The sequence below is a fragment of the Stegodyphus dumicola genome, chromosome 1 (genome assembly GCF_044657685.1).
Source record: "Stegodyphus dumicola isolate Sdum_Otavi_A_Nest chromosome 1, ASM4465768v1".
NCBI lineage: Eukaryota > Metazoa > Arthropoda > Arachnida > Araneae > Eresidae > Stegodyphus > Stegodyphus dumicola.
This window is the reverse complement of record NC_140768.1, coordinates 4,805,048-4,824,746: the sequence shown is the minus strand read 5'-3', so window position 1 is coordinate 4,824,746 and position 19,699 is coordinate 4,805,048. Positions and strand designations below refer to the sequence as shown.

Below are 19,699 nucleotides of genomic sequence, written 5' to 3'. Positions count from 1 at the left end.
AACATTAAACTAAATTACAGCATGATATGCTTTCTGCATGCAGCGATGTACGCATATTTGCTAAAATTTTTCATAAAATAATAATATTGAATTTAACTCACTTTTAAAATATTTTTACCCATATTTTATGTAAGCATATTCAGCTGTATGGCATCATTAAAGTGCAAAAAACATAAATTTCATTTCCTAATTTTAAATTTCTAGTGGTAAGTCTGAAGATTCGCAAAAATAGATGAAAAAAACAAAAATTAAAAATTGGCAGCTGCCTGGGGAAAAAATGTTGTAGAGGGGTACCAGTATAAAATATATGCTGGCCCTCAAAATTCAGGATTTTCCTCTAGAATTTTTTTAAGTCTCAATTTTATGTCCTAAGGGTCTACAAGTTACAATTCATTCAAAATTTTACCACAATTTAAATTATTTTATATAATGCCCCTCAAAGGGTTAAAGGCTGACATACATTTTGCCATACAAGCAATTGAAAATATTTCTTCTAGTTTTAACCTAAAAATAAACTTGTTTATTAAAAATAATATTCGAAAAAATTTGATTTTTTTAAAAAATTATTTTTGAAACAAACTGACTTTTTGGCATTTTAAAGAGCTTGACAGTTTTGGTTCGAGTGTTTGTTGGAAACAGTTATTCTGAGTATTCAAATAATTGAAAAGAGGTAAAGAATTTTCTTTTAGCAAAACTTTTCATTTGAATAATATCAGAATGGTCTAAGATACCACATCTATACTACACAAATCTGGAAATTCTGGATTTAAAAAGCCTAAAAATCTGGAATTCCCTCTATATCCAAACCATAGTCAGCCCTGCATGACAAGAGAAAATGAAAGATTTGACTGCAGATGTTTCTAACATTAATGATAAAAATGCAGAGAAAAAGAATTCACAGAAACAAATTTTAAATATTTAAAAACTTAGTTATAAGGCAAGACAATTTACTTTTTCAGCTGCTCAACAAATACATATGATGTTATATCTGTTTTCTCTGGGGCAAAAAATACATCATCATCAATAGAAATTCCTTTATCTTTTATGTCTTCACTCGTGTTAAACCTGACACAATAAAATGGATCAACTACTTGTCCAAAAACATCAAAGACCTGTGAAAAAAGGAAGGGAAAAGGATTTAAAAAATAATTACATAATTTTTACTTCATCTGTATTACTAATACTTAATTTTCATTATCTAACTTACAATCATAAATGCTTTTTTGTGTTTGAAATACATTAGCATGTATAAATAATAACAAACTTTGAAAAGCTGGTTAGTATTTTCTTTAATATGTTTACTGTTTAAATTAGGATACAGGATCATCATTAATGTCATTAACAGAAACATTAAGAATGATTCTGAATTGTTTGACGAAGAACAGTCGAAGCTCTTCTCATAACTTAGTTTAATTTCAAAAGCTACAGTATCAAAAATTACACAAACTGATTTTTATATGTCAGAGATGACAGCATAGATACAGTAATTAACTTCGAATAATCCGATATACAGTGAATCTAGAATACAGTGTACAACAGCTCTTTTGTCTTAGTGGTAAAGGATTCCACTCACGTGACATGAATTCTGATTTGACCCACAGATGTCGCCACTAGCAAGCCTCTGCTAAAAGACTGAAAAACTGAGGGCTCAGAATTCTTGAATATAGTGCACAGGAGCTCTTTTGCGCAGGGCTGTGGAGTCGGCAGGGAAAATGACAGACTCCGACTCCTTAAATTTCAAAGACTGTCTCTGGCTCCCTCACATATATAAGGGTTTGTAGCTACATTTTAGTTAAAAAAATCAGCACTTATAAGCACTTTTCAAGCACATTTTAAGAAAAAAAAATCAGCACCTATAAGCACTTTTTAAGCACATGTTAAGAAAAACCAATCAGCACCTTTCTATTTACATTATACATAACTGCATAACCTTAAAAGAAAAATTAAAGACTTGTAATTTAGAATTCAGTATTTATTAACAGAATTCAGAACGCCGCGGCACGCAATGAATTGGAAGTTGATCTGTCAGCACTATCCTTATCTTCAGGGCAGATGTTTTTATTTTATTTGGCTTATAATTCCTTACTAAATGTAGTATTTCATCTCGACGTACTCCGTCTTTGATATGATTTAAATCAAGTTCCTCGTCATTATAATTCGCTTCCGATAGTGAAGAAAGTGACACAGAGGTTATTGAAAACGAAAAAATTTCGATTGACAAATTAGTCGGTATTCTCGACACAGCAATTATAGAACTTGAACAGCAGAACTTTGTATCTAAACAAGAAATTATGTCTGTTTAATAGAATTAAAGAGAAAGTATTATCACATGAAACGAAGCAACTTAAACAACTTACACTGAAAGAAATGTTTAATAAAGTAAACAAATAAATATTAAGTTTTTTCTTTTTGTAAATTTTGATACCCTTTAGATCATAATTGTTCTTTATTTCATAAGTTACGGTTTCATATTTTTAATTTTGTAATTTCTGCATGCCATCTTACCATATTTAAACTGATGATCTATAATCTGGAATCGCCGAAGTCCCAACGAATCCAGATTAACGACTTTTCACTGTAGTATGAATATTTTATGTACAAAACCTAGATCAGCGAAACAGAATTAAACAAAAAACTAAACTTACTCGACCTAGAGGTTTTCCTGCTGAAACAAACAACACAGAATCTAAATCTAATGGCTGCATATCCTTTATGGCTTTAATTACAACTGTAAAGAAGATGAAAAATAATTTTATTATGGAATTAAATTAATTATAAATACTTATAATAAAATTTAACTGCAAATGACATAAGAATATTTTAAATTAATGCACGATTAAACCAAAGGAAATTCAAAATTAAATTTAGTTATAGTATTTTATTACAGATCATTAATTATTTAGGACTAAAAGTTAATAAAGAACTCAAAAGCAAGTTTTAAACGCCTCACCTAATTTATCAACTACAGCATGAACAACACCAATCTTCTTCATTTCCTTTTCTGACACAGATATCTGCAAATCTTCAATTGGTGGTAAGTCCTAAAGTTGAAAATAATACAAAGCAGTTGAATCAGTTAAGACAATGAAACTAAAAACCAGGATGGCTTATGAATATTAAATTTATACTTCCAAATAAGGAAAAGCATTTGAGAACATAATATAAACACTACACAATATATATATTTATTGTTATATTTATTACTTATAGAATAAATAATAAATACACTAATAAATTAATTGAATAATTTTAAATCAATATGCTCATAATGAAAACATGCTACTCATTTTTTTATTTATTTGACTAGAAATAGCATTTACATTTCAAGCCCGAATACTGAAATTCAAATGACATCAATTTAAGCTTTAGAGTTTACAAGATTTGAATGCACCAAGATGTTCATTAATAAATTTCCAAATGTATAACACTTCATCCTTTAATTCAATGAATTTTCCAGGTGGGGCTTATCTGACTTTATTCTACAGATTGTTTCTCCTTTTCAGTTTTCAAGTGCTTACATAGTTTCAGTTCTGGCAGGTTTTGCAGGTTGGTCATAATTTCTACATTTGCTTGCTTTATACTTCTAGTTTCTTGTGCTATTCCAAATTTTCTTATGCTTATTTCCCATACCAGAGTACCACATGATTATTATCTTCCTTTGGTGTAAATACTTATCATATCACTATTTATATTTTCAATGAAAAAAAGCTTACTGCACCTCAAAATTTATCATGCTCTGCCCCCATTCATATATTTTCTAGGATTTTTTGTGTTAGAAATATTTTTAAGCCAGCATTTCTAACTTTTTTAAGCAGGCACTTTTATAAATTAGAATGCTGAGCTCACCTTATTCTTCAAAAGCAATTTTTTTTAGCATATGTTACTACCAGTATACTTATATTCTACAAATACAATTGATTAAAATTTCTTAATTTTTTTAGCATTAAGTAATTAAATTAGTAGAAAAATTATATTCTTTGAATTAATGACATAAATTCTTTTATACACAGATATACCTTTTTTTTTTGGAAATTTCCTTTTTTAAATCCACGGTCATTTGACAGCTTGATTAACTTTTCAATTCCCATTCAGTAGCATGCTCTTATTTTTAATATCTGAATGGATAGGATAATGAACCCATAAAATTCATTATATTTACCACCTGGAAAATAAGTTTCAAATTGCGACCGCAGAGTTTCGAAATTTAACATGCAAAGAAGCTATACAATACAAGGCTAGAAAAGCCCCATGAATGATATTATTTCGTATTTGCTAACCTACGACAATAAAAAATCAGGAGTTCTTTTTTAAGAAGTCAGGAGAATTTCCTCAACCATAAAAAGATTTTCAATTCTACATATTTTTAAATAATAAAAAAAGAGAGAAAATACATTTTTAATAAGGAAATAACTTTAAATAGTAACTAATTAATATCTGAAAGTTCAGTTATTATTTCTTAAATGTACATGCAAAAAAAAAAAAAAAAAAAAAAAAAAAAAAAAAAAAAAACTATTACTTGTACCATACTGTTACCTTCTAATATCAAGAAAATGCTCCCTAACCGTTAAATAATTCTTTCATTAATTGCAAAACATAAAATAATGTAATTCTGAACTGTAGAATTGCTTGAGAACATTGAACCATTGCAGAATGGAGTATACAAAAACAAAAAAGCTTTGTAAAGGTCCAAAGAAAAAAACATGAATACTCGTTCTTCACAAGGCAAACTTAAAATAATCGGAAAATGTGCTTCTTTGTGAAGTGATTTTTTTATCTTGGGAAAGCTTCCCACTTATATATTGTAATATTATTTCGAGAATTTCCAATTAACCTGGTGGAAGTCGCACCAAGAAAAATTACTAGAGTGGGTGCGTGGGGTATCACATACCCCAATATTTAAAATACAATAAAAATAGTATTATTTAGTTTTAAAACTGACTCTTTTTTTTTTTTTTTTTTTTTGTTCTTGTGTGTTATAAATAAGTGAATAATAATTGAGTTTCAAAAAATTAATTTCCAAAATAATCTTACAGTTAAAATTAAGATAAATAAAAATAATAAAAAAATAAACATCATGCCTCTAAGTTTCATTGCATCTCTAATACACCATGCTTATTTTACTTCTTCACACTTTGAACGAAATACATTCATGTGTTCTTGGCACAGAATGTTTTCACATTTTAAACATTGCATTTACGTTCTTCTGTCCTTGGTGCGAGGGCAAAAAATTTATCACATCTTTCATACTTAGTTGTTTCGAATTTCATGTATTCGTTTTAATTCTTCGTCGAAACTTCTGCTTTTGTTTTGCATGTAGTACGTCAATTTCTTAGAAAAGTATTAATCTCTGATCTTTGTTCAATACTTTTTTCATTAATTGTAATGGTAAGTCCTTCAAAAACAGACTTCTGTTTCTGGTTGGTGGATTAGCAGTTGAATGTAATATAATTCAAGCATTTATTACATCAACATTCAGTGCAGGAAAGAAAATTACCATTGGCCACGTCCTTGTTATTCTGGCAACTGAATAATTGGCTGACATTTCATTCCCCATATCCACTGGTCCTTTAGCCATATTATTAAAACATATAATTCCTGACGTTTTATTTTCTCCAATAGTATGATCATTATATAATGTTGAAAGCACAAGAAAAGTTTTTCCTTTTTTAGGAACATCAGGAATTAATGTTTTATCTTTTTCAAAACCAAAACATTGTAGAAAATATTCTTCGTTTCATCTTTAGTTTCCGAAATGCAATCTTCATCGCTTTCAAATATTTCTAATAAATCTCACAGGTGTTGCATCTCCAGTTCATAGGGAGTCATTCTTTTTACCATAATGCAGTTAGAAATTTTTAAGAATTTAATGTCAAGTACTTTAAAATCACTTGTGAGTAGAAATATTTATTGTTACACTCTAGAAATAAATTTCTGAACTAAATATTCAGTCAGAAAAACACTTACGCGGACAGGCGCGTGGGGTGTGTCATACTCCAGTTCCAACAAAATACTGATAAATCTTTTTCTGAAACACACAGGCAAAGAAAAAGCAGTTCTGAAAGTCAACCGCAACTAGAAACTCAGCTACTGAAAGCAGCACAGAATTTCAGTTTCACAAGTTAAGAAGATTCCACTTTTATGTAGGGTTGGGGTATGATACACCCCACGCGCTCTCCCGCGGGTTAAATTGCCCACAGGTGCAGAAATTACTTAATTTTTCTCACACCTATTTTTATCAGTGGAAGTAATAACTATATCTCCATTTACTTAAAATAAAATAAGTAAAAGTAAATTAAAAAGCTTAAAATTTATGCTAAAGCTGCAGAGTAATAAACCAATAATTCATAATAATTTATAATAGGAAAACTTTCAATATACCATCTCTCCAAGGAACACTAATTGAATTTAAAACCAAGAATGAACATTTTTTCCCCCTTTTTTTAGAATTTAAATAGTATTTTAAGTAGTAATTTGAATTTCTGTTTAAAAATCAGGAAAGAAATACCGTTCATTGCAAAAATCCAAAACCAAAAGTAAATTTTTAAACATTGAATAAACAGCTGTTGTCATTGACCACAGATTAATCAATTTATCAAGGGGATAAACCAATCTACCATCAATTCACAACAAATAAATTAAGAGAGTGTTTCATCTTACTTCCAAGTAAGCATCAAATTATTTGCTAGATTCAAACCATAAGTCACAATTAATATTCAATTCAAATAAAGACATTAATCCTTTTAGGCCAAAAGAATCTTGTAAAACAAAATAGCAAATAATCTCAAATTTAAAGTCAGATTCAAATCATAAGTCACAATTAATATTCAATTCAAATAGACATTAATCCTTTTAAGCCAAAAGAATCTTGTAAAACAAAATAACAAATAATCTTAAAATTAAAGTTTAATTAAGAATATAATTAGTTTGTATGAAATGCTTACTTTAGAAGACATATCCCCTACACTCTCATTCAACTTCAAAAACAGAAGTAAACATATTAGAACATTAAAAGTTTCAAAATCATGAGAAGATCAAAAATGATAATCTTAAACTAAGTTCAAAACAAGTAGTTAATTAGAAACTAGCACGTTAAAATTAACAAACTTGCCTTCAAAATGTTTTAAAAACCAAGTGACTGGAAATTCAAGTACTAAGTGATGGAAGTAAAAAAAAGGTTGACCTAAAGTGCAGTTTTCTATTTAAGAAAGTTTAGCCTAAATTGACAAGACAATTGGAATTCTTCTTGGAGAGAGTAGGCTGTTACTAAAAAATAGCACTAAAATTATTCAACATTTAAAAATTCACTAGTATTGTCTTATTATTTAGTCTTTTAAAATTGCTATTATTCAACATTTAAAAATTTTATTTTGATTTTGGATTTTTGCAATTAGCGATTTTTTTTTTTTTTTTTTTGGTGGGGAAGCTGATTTTTAAACAGAAGTTCAAATTACTACTTAAAATACTATTTAAATTCTAAAAAATGTTTTCATTCTTGGTTTTAAATTCTATTATAAACTATTATGAATTAATCCATTTACTTAAGTTATTTTATATCTTTCAACAGAGCCTTTTATCTTAACTCTAGAAGCATTTACTTCTTTCTTAACCCTAAAAATTTCTTAAAAATTCCTAAAAATTCTTTTTATTTCTTAAACTTCTTTCTTAACCCTAAAAATTTCTTTCTGTATGCACAGAAAAATTGAATAAAAAAGGATTTATAGGTTACTCCAAACCTTCTTTATTTATAATAGATTGCAGCTCAACACAAACCAGTCCATATATTTTAGCCATGTTTAGTTAGACCCACATTTTTCAAAGAAATCTTCCAGATTTTTTTTAGGGTATAAAAAAATTGTTTAAAAAGATATTTCTATGTTATTTTTTGGCTGTATGCTAATCTCTTTATTTTATATTAGTTTTAAACTTTTACATTGAAATCTTGTCTAAAATCAAACGGCGAATCTAGGCGTGCCCAGATCGGGCTCACCGATAATCCAGGATAACTGAGAGTTCGTATTCTTTGTTTCTCCGCATCTCATCGGTCTGTTCATTTACAACAATGCTCGTTTCAGCACTCTTTTCGAAGCTCTATTCAATCAGTGTGCCCTCTTCGGGCACATCCACAGAATCATCACAGAAACCACCTTCACAAAATTTTACTTGTGTACTCCTCTAGGCCTAATTAAACTGCCTACCTTTTTTTAAAATCAAAACTCCGACTTTAAAAGGTAGCGTGCCGGAAAGGGTTAAAAAATGCAAGAAATGGGTTCTACTGGTCGAGGATTCTAGGTAACCATTTCTCTAAAGATAGCCAGATATACATTAATATTTCAGATTTCTTCTTATTTCAGTATTAATTATTATGCAGCTGTTTACTTTCTTTTAGCAACCTTTCCAAGATAATAATAACTATCAACAATGTGTTCATCCACACTTACTGGTAAAGAAATACCACACAGATATTCAACTCAAAATAAATTCAACTACTATATTACAACTAATCATTTCACTTCAAAATTATAAAACAAAATAAAAATATGAAAATTCATATAAAAACTGAGACAACTCATGTATACAATAACAAACTTACTTACATCCAAATCGAGTTCCCCTTTCGTCTTTATATTTGGTATTTTTGTAGGCATTTGACTATAAATACAACAAATATTTATGTAATATTTTATACAAATATTTATTAGTATATAATAAAATTATTTATTAGTATTTTAAGAAGAAATCAATATAATTAAAAAATAGATAATTCACACTGCTAATTGTACACAGGCATTTAGCTCTTTACACTAAAGAGTTACTTCAGAATATGGAACAATAAGGAGAATCAAAACATTTTAAAGTCTTTTAAGATTCATTAGATAAATATTTCTGTCTAAAATACTGTTACATTTCAAGCAGAAGCTGAAATACTCCAATACATAATTTCTATATCTACATATAAATACATAAATTTATTGCAATAGTCTACCAGGAATAAGTCTTTCTATACTTCAAAACTTAGAGCCATATTCTAAATTTAAATTAAATACAGTATTAAGTCCAAACCTGAACATCCAGTATCTGTAATGATCTAAAATCCAGACCTACAGAACACCAACAACCCTTTTTTTTTAGAAATTTTTTTGTGTGTGCTTTACATATGCACATTTGATATTTTTTCAAAATAAAACATGGAGAGTCCTGATTCTTCATTTCATTGGCACTAAACGAAATACCTCCATGCGGATATTGAAAAAACAATCATTTACTAACATAAATCTGTATGATTAACAATTTAACTCCATAGTCATGTTTTGCTTGCCCTCAGAGAATAAAGCTTGGCATGCATCTTAAACTGAAACATTCAACAATAAAAAAATCATTCATTTTACATTTACATCCCTGATGCCAATCTGGTGAATCATTGTTTATTTAGTTTTTTCTTTTATCCTCGCATGACTATCAATACACAATAGTCAAAGAAATGACTCATTCAGGGATATCTAAACAATTAAAAAAATATTAATAACTGAATACTGAAGAGCATGATAACCTTTTAGGTTGCCAATATCGTATGGAACGATTACAACCTTAGACAAATGTGCTATAAAGCTTTGAGTAGTTTGATAAGGAGAAATTTCTTTCCCTATGCAAAGAAAGTGCATTTTGTAAATGATATTCATAGGCTAAAAAAGATTTAATATAATACTGTTTGAATTAAGAATATCTGATTTGTTGTTCAGATAAGCCTTACGTAGGGCATTTATTTATTAACCCTCTGGGTGGCCAGGGTTTTCACTAAGAAAGCACAAATTTCCCAAAACTACTATGAGAACAATTTTTTTTTTTTTTTTTTAAATGCAAAAACTCTTCTGGTATTTCATACCTGAATTTGTTTTCTTTTGATATATTGCCTCAATTTCACTGACATATTTTAATATGCACGTATATATATGTTCTTAGAGATATCACAATAAATATTCTAGGCCATACATATATACGGCCTTGCCGCTTACAGGGTTAAAGCAGATGCGGAAAATAGATATAAATGTAATGAACAATTAAATAGGTGTAATTCTGGCCTAATTTCCTCAAGCGCACAATAGGAATAAGAAAAAAATTTAGTCTCTAGTTGGCAATTTCATGATACATTCATGGTGGCTGCTAATAAATACAGTGACAGCTGTGAACTCAGATATGCAAACAGAGTGATGAAATATTCCAATTGATGGTATTTGTAAAAAAATGCGTGCTAATATATGAAGATGATCTAACAAGTTTTTCATTGGGATAACAATTCAATTAACTAATGAATGGCAAAATCTATAGTATGATTCTAAATCAAGAAAATATTGCTACTGATAGTTAAGAAAGTGACAGAGAAGTTGTTGAGAATGAAAAAACTTCAATAGTGGAAATTCTCGATGTCGTAATCAGAGCTTGAACAATGGACCTTTGCAACTGAACAAAAAATTATCAGCACAAAAAACAAAGCAACTCAAACAACTTACATTGAAAGAAATTTTTAATAAAACAAACAAATAAATATTGAGGCTTTTTTTTTTTTTTTTTTTTTTTTTTTTTAAATTTTGATTCCCTTAAGGGCATAAATGCTTCATTATTTCATACACAACTATTCCATATTTTAAATTCTATAATTTCTACATTTTACCCTAATACATTTAAACTGATGATCTAATACCCGGAAAAAAACTCAAATCCGGAATCACTGAAGTCCCGATCTCGGACTTTGTACTGTATATCTACAATTAAAAATTAAATTAAAGTGTAGCTACAGTTTCTTTCAAATAACTTTCGAATATAACAATAAAGATTGATATAAAACATACTGTCTTTATGACAATAATCACTACAGACACAATACCTCTCTGCTAGAAATATTCACTAAATTAGTGCCTCTCCATCTGTTTTGCCCCATGCATCCCTTTAACGGTTGCTGGATCACACAATGGTTCACAAATCACTAAAATTACATACAAAAGTTGTGCTTCAGCATTTCAATACAGAAATTTATAATGCTAATATACTGTAAAGTCAGTAAATAACCACAGATCTGACTTAATAAGGAAATTATTCCTTTTTTGTTAAACTACAGTGAATATACCAGTTTTGAGCTCTACAGTACCCACTTCAGAAAAAAACTACACCGAGAAGGAAGTACATCATATGCAAAGCTCAGTGAATTGAACAAGAAATCTGTCAGCTGCATAAAATATGCACAACAAAACCTGCATTGTTTGTCGCATTCTGCTTCAAAAACTCTTCATCATTTTAAGGTTACAATCATTTCATTATTTTAAAGTTAAAAATGAAATAAATTTCCCATGTATTTGTGTGTGCACACACACATATATATATTTTAAATCTTTAATGCAATGGATAGACAACAGGTCTGCCATAAAAGCAATGAAAGTTTTAAACAAATAAATTTTAAAAACTAGAATAAAACATTCAAAGTATATCATAAGATTTAAAGTGTACTTTAAAGCTATAGTAGAAATAAAACATACAATTGCAGTTTTTATACATTTTCATTAAAAAATAGAATAATCTAAATTAATTAATATGTACTTTTCATGCAGTCTGTCAAAAAAAGAATCAGAGGAATCTGATGAAGAATCATCACTCGAAGAGCTTTCATCTTCAGTCCAAGAGTCAGACTCACAACGATATGAAATTCCATTTACATTACACTGGGAACTTATTTCAACATTATATCCTGAGTTAAGAGTTGAAACAGTAATATTGTATTGCAGCATTTTCTCTGGTTCTTCTAAAACCTTTATTTCATCTTCTGCCTGTAAAAAAAACGAAAGGTTCATTTTATTCTTCAATATCCCCCCCCCAAGGTAAGAGAGATTTTTCGATAGTATTTTATAAAACTTCATTCTGTGGTGAAACTTTATTGACTCTACCCCAACAAAAAAAACCAGGGTAGTATTTTTCTATCCTTAAGATATTATACTTCCAAGGCAATTTTTGAAAAGTTTACAAACCTCTTATTTTCTCTTCTGAAAATATTTTGTTCATAAATACACAAGAAACTATGTCACAATAAATCTTTCACTTCCAATATTAATATATGCATACCCAAAAGTTAAACTATAAAATGAAAAAGGCAAATAAAAATAAAAGTATTTGCTTGAATTCACAGAAACTTTAATAGATCATGACATATAACAGATGACACTGACATAGGTAATGAAAATTATCAATAAAATAATAGTGATAAATAAAGCAAGAGACTCTTTGATCACGAAAAAGGTTTCTCGGTGACAGTCTAAAAATATGAAGTATGATGACCTCTGCTGTAAAGGCATGTCATGAATTCATGCCAAGAACAAGTTCACATATGGGGTGTCAGGCAACTCTGTTTATTCATAGCGTAAATTCTAGGAAGAGCCATGGAGAAAAACTAAACACCTTCTAAGCATGTTCCATAGTTGCCTAATGGGATTCAAGTCAGTAACCCTAATAGTCATTTCATACCAAACAATGTTTCTGATTCTGAGTACTGGTTGACAATTTATTTAATTTTTTAATGAAATAGCTTGCTACCTTCCATAAAAATGGCATGAAGATAGACAGCTAAAGAAAGGAGGAAACATACTGAACAAAGACTAGATCTGTACTCTACACTGCAGTGACAGTATTGTGAGGGAAGAGAGGGTGATGACCAACAACATGACCACTGACAGCAACTCTCTGCCTGAATCATCAAATCACTATTTTTGCATATAGCATTTTGTAGATGTAGTGTGGATGAAGATGTAGTGTGGATAAAGATGCAGTGTGGTAGCAAATTCAGGTGTTCAGTAATCTCCAGCAATCAGTTTGTAGACCAAACCATGCAACATGCACAGAACTCCAATTTGCAAAGCCCAGCTGCAGCAGATCTGCTAGTAAAGTGATGGTAAACCTATTAATTGCAAACCCATTTTTGGGTGACATGCATCACACATTTCCAGAACGTCAACAGTGACAAAAAATTAAATAATACAAAAATATCTGTGTCTTCAAACAGCCTAGTCATTGTCAACATGTGTTGTGCTCATCTTGGGTATGTTTAAGTGCATTCTTGGCAGACGGATGCACTTTAGTTCACGAGTTCTTGGAACAGATTACCTATCATATTTAGCTGCATAAAAAAAATTTAGCGATGAAAGCCATCGCTAACAATTTTTCATCAACATACTTTTGTGAGACTTTGATCTTAGTATTAAATAATATTAAGAAACCAAATACGAGAAGAACTTAGTAACGCTTGCTTTGAAAGGCACAAAATTCATAAAATTCTTCATTTGAAAAACTACCAATCTTCAGCAATAAAAAATTCACAAACATAATGAATAATGTGCTTTACTTTCTTTTTAATAGATAAATACACCAACCTACCTATTTTTCTAAAGAATACCCATATGTTTTTGTGTTCTCGTACCATTTGATTTTCATCGTTATTAAAATCCAACAATAAATGAGAAAAATAAATTTAAAAAAAAAAAAAAAAAAAAAATTCAGAAAAATAACATTGTTTTTACTAGAGCTGCAAATATCAAACGTTATTAACATTTCTATATGCGACATATCAGCAGATTTAAGCAAGGTTTTTTTACTTTAACACAACAAGCTCAAAACGTTTGCCATAACTGAAATAGTATGAGGTTGCCAGTTACGATGTAGATCACTGGTTATCAACACACAATCCACATTTTTCTCAAAAATAACTGATGGTTTTATGAATCTAACATGCAAATTTATTAAAACTTCCTACAAGTTATCTTCTCAATTTATCTGCATGAGTTGCTTGCCAATGCAAATTAATACTTACTATGATAAATTATAATATTTGGATTATAACAACAATGTATTCTTTTTCTGTCACCAATATTATTTTATTGCCTTGTTTTTCTCAATCAGAAACATCTCTATTTCAAAATGAAAAAAGAGAATTATTTAATTCTTTCTTGGTTCCCAACTTCCACTTGAACTCTGCATTCTTTCGAGATAAAAGTATGGAGAACTGACCTTTCCCTCACATCCCTGCAACAAAAGTTGGTCATTGGCAGATGACACACACACGGATGCACCCTCCCCCCCAAAAAAGATCTGATTGGGAAAGAAAAAGGAGCATTTTTAGCCTGTGAAAATTTTCAGAACTTAGCACTACTATATTGTTTTGGCCATCTGGCAGTAATCTGAAACAGAGTGGTTTGCATGTAAATTCTGTCTACTTGATTGCTGATAGTCATATTTCATGTCATTATAAAGTATAGTTTTCGTACAATATGGAAGAAGCTATAGTTTTTGTGTAACATGGAGAACTTTTTAGTTGCTAAATGCAAATGAGTAAGAAGCAGAGAAGAACTTGCAATTAATAAAAAGAGGACAAGTAATTGATCCAAATCAAGTGGATCAATTACTTGACCAAGTTATTCTTGAAATTTATTGTTGTTATGTTAATTTATTAAAGTGAGGCGTGTGTAGATTCCTTCGCTGCCTAGATTGTGCAATTCGTTGATTTTTTTTTTTTTTTTTCAAGTTTAAACACAGCACTGTGTACATGGTAGTCTTTGACATTTATATTTGATATGCTAATTTATTTCAGCTAGGTGTGCGTAGTTCGTAGATTTCCCTGCTGCATAGAATGTGCAATTTTGTGATTTTTACTTCCTTGTACAAAGTAAAAGGAAGTATTGTAATCGCAAAAAGTTTCAGGCAGCATATTTCAACAAAAATATCCATTTTGACTGCTATCGAATGCAATTTAATGATGTTTTTGCATGATATCTGTACATAGGGACAGAATAAAAGACTCGTTTCCTGCAAAAAAATTATAAAACTGCTTTAAAATTAATTCTGAAGAGAATTTTTCGTAGTGTCTGTACGAACATATGTACGTACGTATCTCACATAACTCAAAAACGAGTAGTCTCAGAATGTTGAAACTTTGTATATAGGACTGCTATAACATGTAGATGTGCACCTCGTATTTTGGTTGCAATCGGCCGCACCAAACGTATATAAATATATTTATATATATATCCACTCTGTCACCCCGGCTCAGTGATCTCAGTTTCTTTACTCTTATATGTTTGTAAATTATACAATTTTTGCTTTAAAAATGGTTGAATTATGTTGTTTTTATCTTCCGGTTAAGGTTTTTATGCCTTTAGTAAATCTGTGTGCAATATTATTAGAATTATCAACAATTTTAAAGTTTAAGTGCCGCTAAGCCTTTTTTTTTTTTTTTTTTTTTTTTTTTTTTACGGCGGCCACTGGTTGTTTACATTTGAAACAGCAGACTAGTGGATTTGTTGCCAATCTAGAGAAACTTAGCTTCGATACAACAAAGATAACGCCTTCATTTATTATTGACAATTAAATCATGCTTGATCTTTTCTGGAGTTTTTTTCGAGGAAATAAGTGTTTAAGATTTACTTCGTAATTTTTAATATAAATATTTTGAGTTTTTATGTATTTTTACCTTGTCGCGAAGTGAAAACTGAATTAATTGAATGAGAAATACTCAATCGTCTGTGAAAACTGTTCCTTTCTTGTTTTGTTTGCTTAATTTCTTTTATACATCGTTCTAGCTTTATTATAGTATTTGAAAAGAACATGTGGCAACCATTAGATAATTCTATTCTTTAAATGATATAAATTTTGTGCATTATGAGTTATAATATGAATGAAATATAATACTGTTAAGTGAATCTAGCGCCAGAGTGTCGCTGTGGTAAACAAATACTAGAGTGAATTTTAAAGAATGCATTTATTCTATTGTGGGTTATGCGCTGTCGTCAAAGTAGATTTAATTCAATCAATAAGTTTAAATGAAATGCAAGAAAAAATGCATATAATTTAATGTTCCATACAAGGAAGTCATGTGGTGTACACATCAGATTTTTTTAAGTTAAAACATATTGCTGTGTACATGGATTCTTATTAAATATTTTTGGTTAGAAACTTTGTTTTTGCTATCTAAATTTTTTGTTTTTGTTTCAGATTTTTAGCTTAAATTGTGTGTTCAAAACGTGGCTTTTGCACGTGTGAAAATTGTGTTTTTGCAAAAATTTTAGGCTTAAGTTTGAAATGTAGACAAAAAAATTAGGTAGTAATATGGCGGCGTGGAATTTCGTGCCAAAAATGTTTGTCGAGAAATTTTCCGCCAACCGAGGCCGTATATGAGAGTAGTTCAATATTCTTCAGATTTTATAAACTTAAAAAAGAAATTTTGAAATGATTCATTACAAACAGGCGAAGAAAAACCGGACTTTGCTACCCTTGTTAACCGCGGAATAAAAAAGAGTTCTAAGGTAGCATACTTAACTGGTATTTTCAAACACCTGAATTCTTCAAATGCAGGGAAAGGAAGAGAACAGTCTTAAATCAAGTGACAAACTGAATGGGTTCTTAAGAAAAACACAGTTGTGAAGGTCAAAAGTTGAACTTGACATGTTTCCTCTTACAGTCGATACTGACATTTGTTCTAGTTTCCTTTTAGAACATCTTTCTGAGCTGGAAGATAAAATGAAACAATATTTTCCTCACCTCAATGTGAACAAATGCGACTGAGTTCTCAATCCAGTTGCTATTACTAATGAGAATACCAAACCCTTAGCATCACAAGAGACAAAAAAGCTGAATGAACTTCATGTTGACTTAACTGTGAGGCACAAATTTAAAGAAGAAACACTACTTCACTTCTGGATCTTAGTGAAAAGAGAGTTCCCAGCATTATAAGAATATGCCATATCTATACTACTTCCCTTTTCAACTACATATCAGTGAAAACAGGGATTTTCGGCAGTGGCCAGCATAAAAAATAAAAAACATGAGCAACTTCTTTTGGTAGACGAAGAATTGCAAGTTTATTTGCCTGCTATTCCACCCCATACTAAGCAATTCTACAATTGTAAAAAATTCATGTTTTTCATGAAACTGCAATAGTGTAAGATTATCATAAATTATATATTAATTAATTGTTTACAAATATTTTAGTGCTCTAAGATTAATAAACAACAGTTCTAAAATTTTTAATATACAGTGGAATTTTCTCTCAATAAAAAATACATATCTGTTTATATTTCTATTTCTCAACCAATTAATTTCAGTAACTGTTCTTGTGTTTATATTCAAGAAGTGGCATGGATAACCTTGGATGATTACAAGTGGTTGATGATTTGAATAAATGATGCTACGCTTTAAAAACTTCCCAATATATTACTACAGAGTTCATACAAATTTCTGAACAGGGAAATTAAGTACTTTTAAGGACCATTAATGAAAAAAATTAAGGACCTATGAGCAAATGGGAACTGGATAAATTCAATTAAAAATATTATATCTATGCCTGAACTTCACTTTTTAATACCATCCTAAAAATAAAAGTGATCCGTGAGCAGGATGCATTATTATTAAACATAACTTAATTATTACTATGTTTGAAAATAAAATGAATTTTATGAAAGTTATCAAGTAGCATTAAATATTTTACACTTATAATAACTGGGCATATTTGTAAGAAGATAAGGGACATTTTAGTTACGTTTTACTAACAGCTTTTTTTTTAATGTCTCATTTTGTCACATACTTGCTCAGTCTAGAGATTTAGTAAATAGTTGAATAGATTTTATGTCAAGCAGCACAGGTTAAAATGAGCATTAAAATCATAATTAGCATGATTCATAACAAAAGACTGGCTGTTGTCACTGCTCCTACTTGCCTAGAAAGTGTCCTACTGATCAAAACAAGCCTGAAAGGCCTGATGTAGGCACAGTTAGCAAGTTTTGAAAGTTAGCTGACCTCTGTCTGATTAGTTAGGGTCATAGCTTTGTGTAGAGTTCCAGGGATTGTAACTCAGTTAATATACTTTAAGGTTCTATAAGGCCACTAAAGCACTAGTGGTGAAAAGTTGTTTTGCTAGATAAGTTGTTTCTTTGCATCTAGTCTCACTAAATGCAAAGAATAAGTTTTACATGAATTTTTATCTTTTTGTGTTTTACCTCGTGTCTCAATACGGTAAAGGTATGAATTTTTATCTTTTTGTGTTTTACCTCGAGTCTCAATACGGTAAAGGTTAAGACGTTGAGCCTGGCGCCGAATTTGCTGTCCTTTCCATTCAGCCGGCAGCGAGCGATCAAGCGGTGCAATATTGCTGACTTAAAATATTCATAAATCATACAATAAGGAAGGAGATGCACATAAAGTCTGAAATTATTGTTCGAAATGTTATGATGGCAATTCAAAACTATTTGGACGCAAGATAGCCAAAATGTTACCAAAATAGTTGTTTTGTATTGTAATATGTATAAAGTTAAGCCGTAGTTTTGTTTAGAATGTTTCAATAAATTTCATTAAAACTATATTTGATCACATTCCATTGAGACTATACTTATTTTTTAACTTTAATACTGTTGGTCTGCCAGCCAAATGAAAATTCCGGTGCCTGTTCCCAGGGACCGACGCCGAGCTCAACGTGTTAATGAAAGGCAATAACTCGCTTTAATATGCACAGATAATTTTTGAGGGAATGCATTTAGTTATGATTAAAATAGGTATTAGATAACCTTAGTCATTATGGATTTATATGGCCACTGTCAAATTAAATTTATTTTTTAATAATATTTGTTTTAATTAATTTAATTTGTTTAATATTTGTTTATTTTTTTAATAAATATTTTTAAAAAAACCCTATTAATATCACAATCTTATATAATTTCACAGTTTAAAATACATGCACTTTATGGCATTGATTTTTAAACAATATTAGGATAATTACACATTAAAAGCTACAAAACATAAAACTCAACAAAATAATTATGCGTCTTTTTAATTTGAAGGCCTGCCCAGACATTTTCACGAATTTATATCAATTTCCTTCTCCTTAAGCATGTTTTCTAACAATTAGAAATTTGTCTCAATATGCAAAACAATGTTCTCATTAGTTTCTGTGTGTTTTATCTCCTAACTGTCAACCTCTCCACAATGTACTACCTATGAGGGTTTTACTTGATCTGGTAAAGGTTAAATAGTCCGACCCCCCCAGACATGAAACGAATTATCACTATCTTATCACTTTATCTTATCACTATTATCACTTTTATCCTTCTGTTAGCTATAAAATTGCACAGATTCTCCAGAAATTCAATTTTCAAGTCGGTTTCTCCCCTATTAATAAAATTCACCCTTCAATTCTAAAAGATTGCGTTTCTGTCTTGAATTCTTGGGGAATTTATAGTATATCGTGTCAGTGTGGTTTAAGATATATTGGCCAAACAAAAAGAGCGTTGAAGTTTCGTATCAAGGAACATGAATCTTATGTCAGAAAAGGCGAAATTAACAAGTCTTCAATAGCGTATCATAGTTGGACATTTAACCATAATTTTGACTTTGGGTCTGCAAAAATTATCCAAAAGGCTTCTTCCATAGGTGAATTGGATTTTCTTGAGGCTTTTCACATTCACAAAGATTTAGCAGGTTTAGTTAATGATTTGAAGTTCAATCCAGTCCTTCCTAATGCCTTTAAAATTCTACTATCTTAATTCAGTTATTTTTGCTGATAGATGGCGTTACCTCCTCGCGTTTGGTACTACCAGAGAGTATAAAAATCCGTTCAGTGGTTGCTTTCCATTATTTGAAGTTAAGATTTCGAGCGTAAATATGCATTTGCCCCTCGCTCCCT

At 30.0% G+C, this 19,699-nt stretch overlaps 1 protein-coding gene across 1 annotated transcript in view; it reads right to left on the bottom strand.

The window, feature by feature from the left end:
- LOC118194289 (uncharacterized) overlaps nucleotides 1–19,699 on the bottom strand; it is a 64,708-nt gene that overhangs the window by 13,406 nt on the left and 31,603 nt on the right. Inside the window, exons 3-7 of the mRNA XM_085812410.1 lie at nucleotides 11,587–11,813; nucleotides 8,595–8,649; nucleotides 2,951–3,041; nucleotides 2,646–2,728; nucleotides 952–1,112 (exon numbers count right to left, since the gene is read on the bottom strand). Coding sequence (XP_085668536.1) covers nucleotides 952–1,112; nucleotides 2,646–2,728; nucleotides 2,951–3,041; nucleotides 8,595–8,649; nucleotides 11,587–11,813 — 617 coding nt within the window. The remainder of the gene's footprint in view (nucleotides 1–951; nucleotides 1,113–2,645; nucleotides 2,729–2,950; nucleotides 3,042–8,594; nucleotides 8,650–11,586; nucleotides 11,814–19,699) is intronic.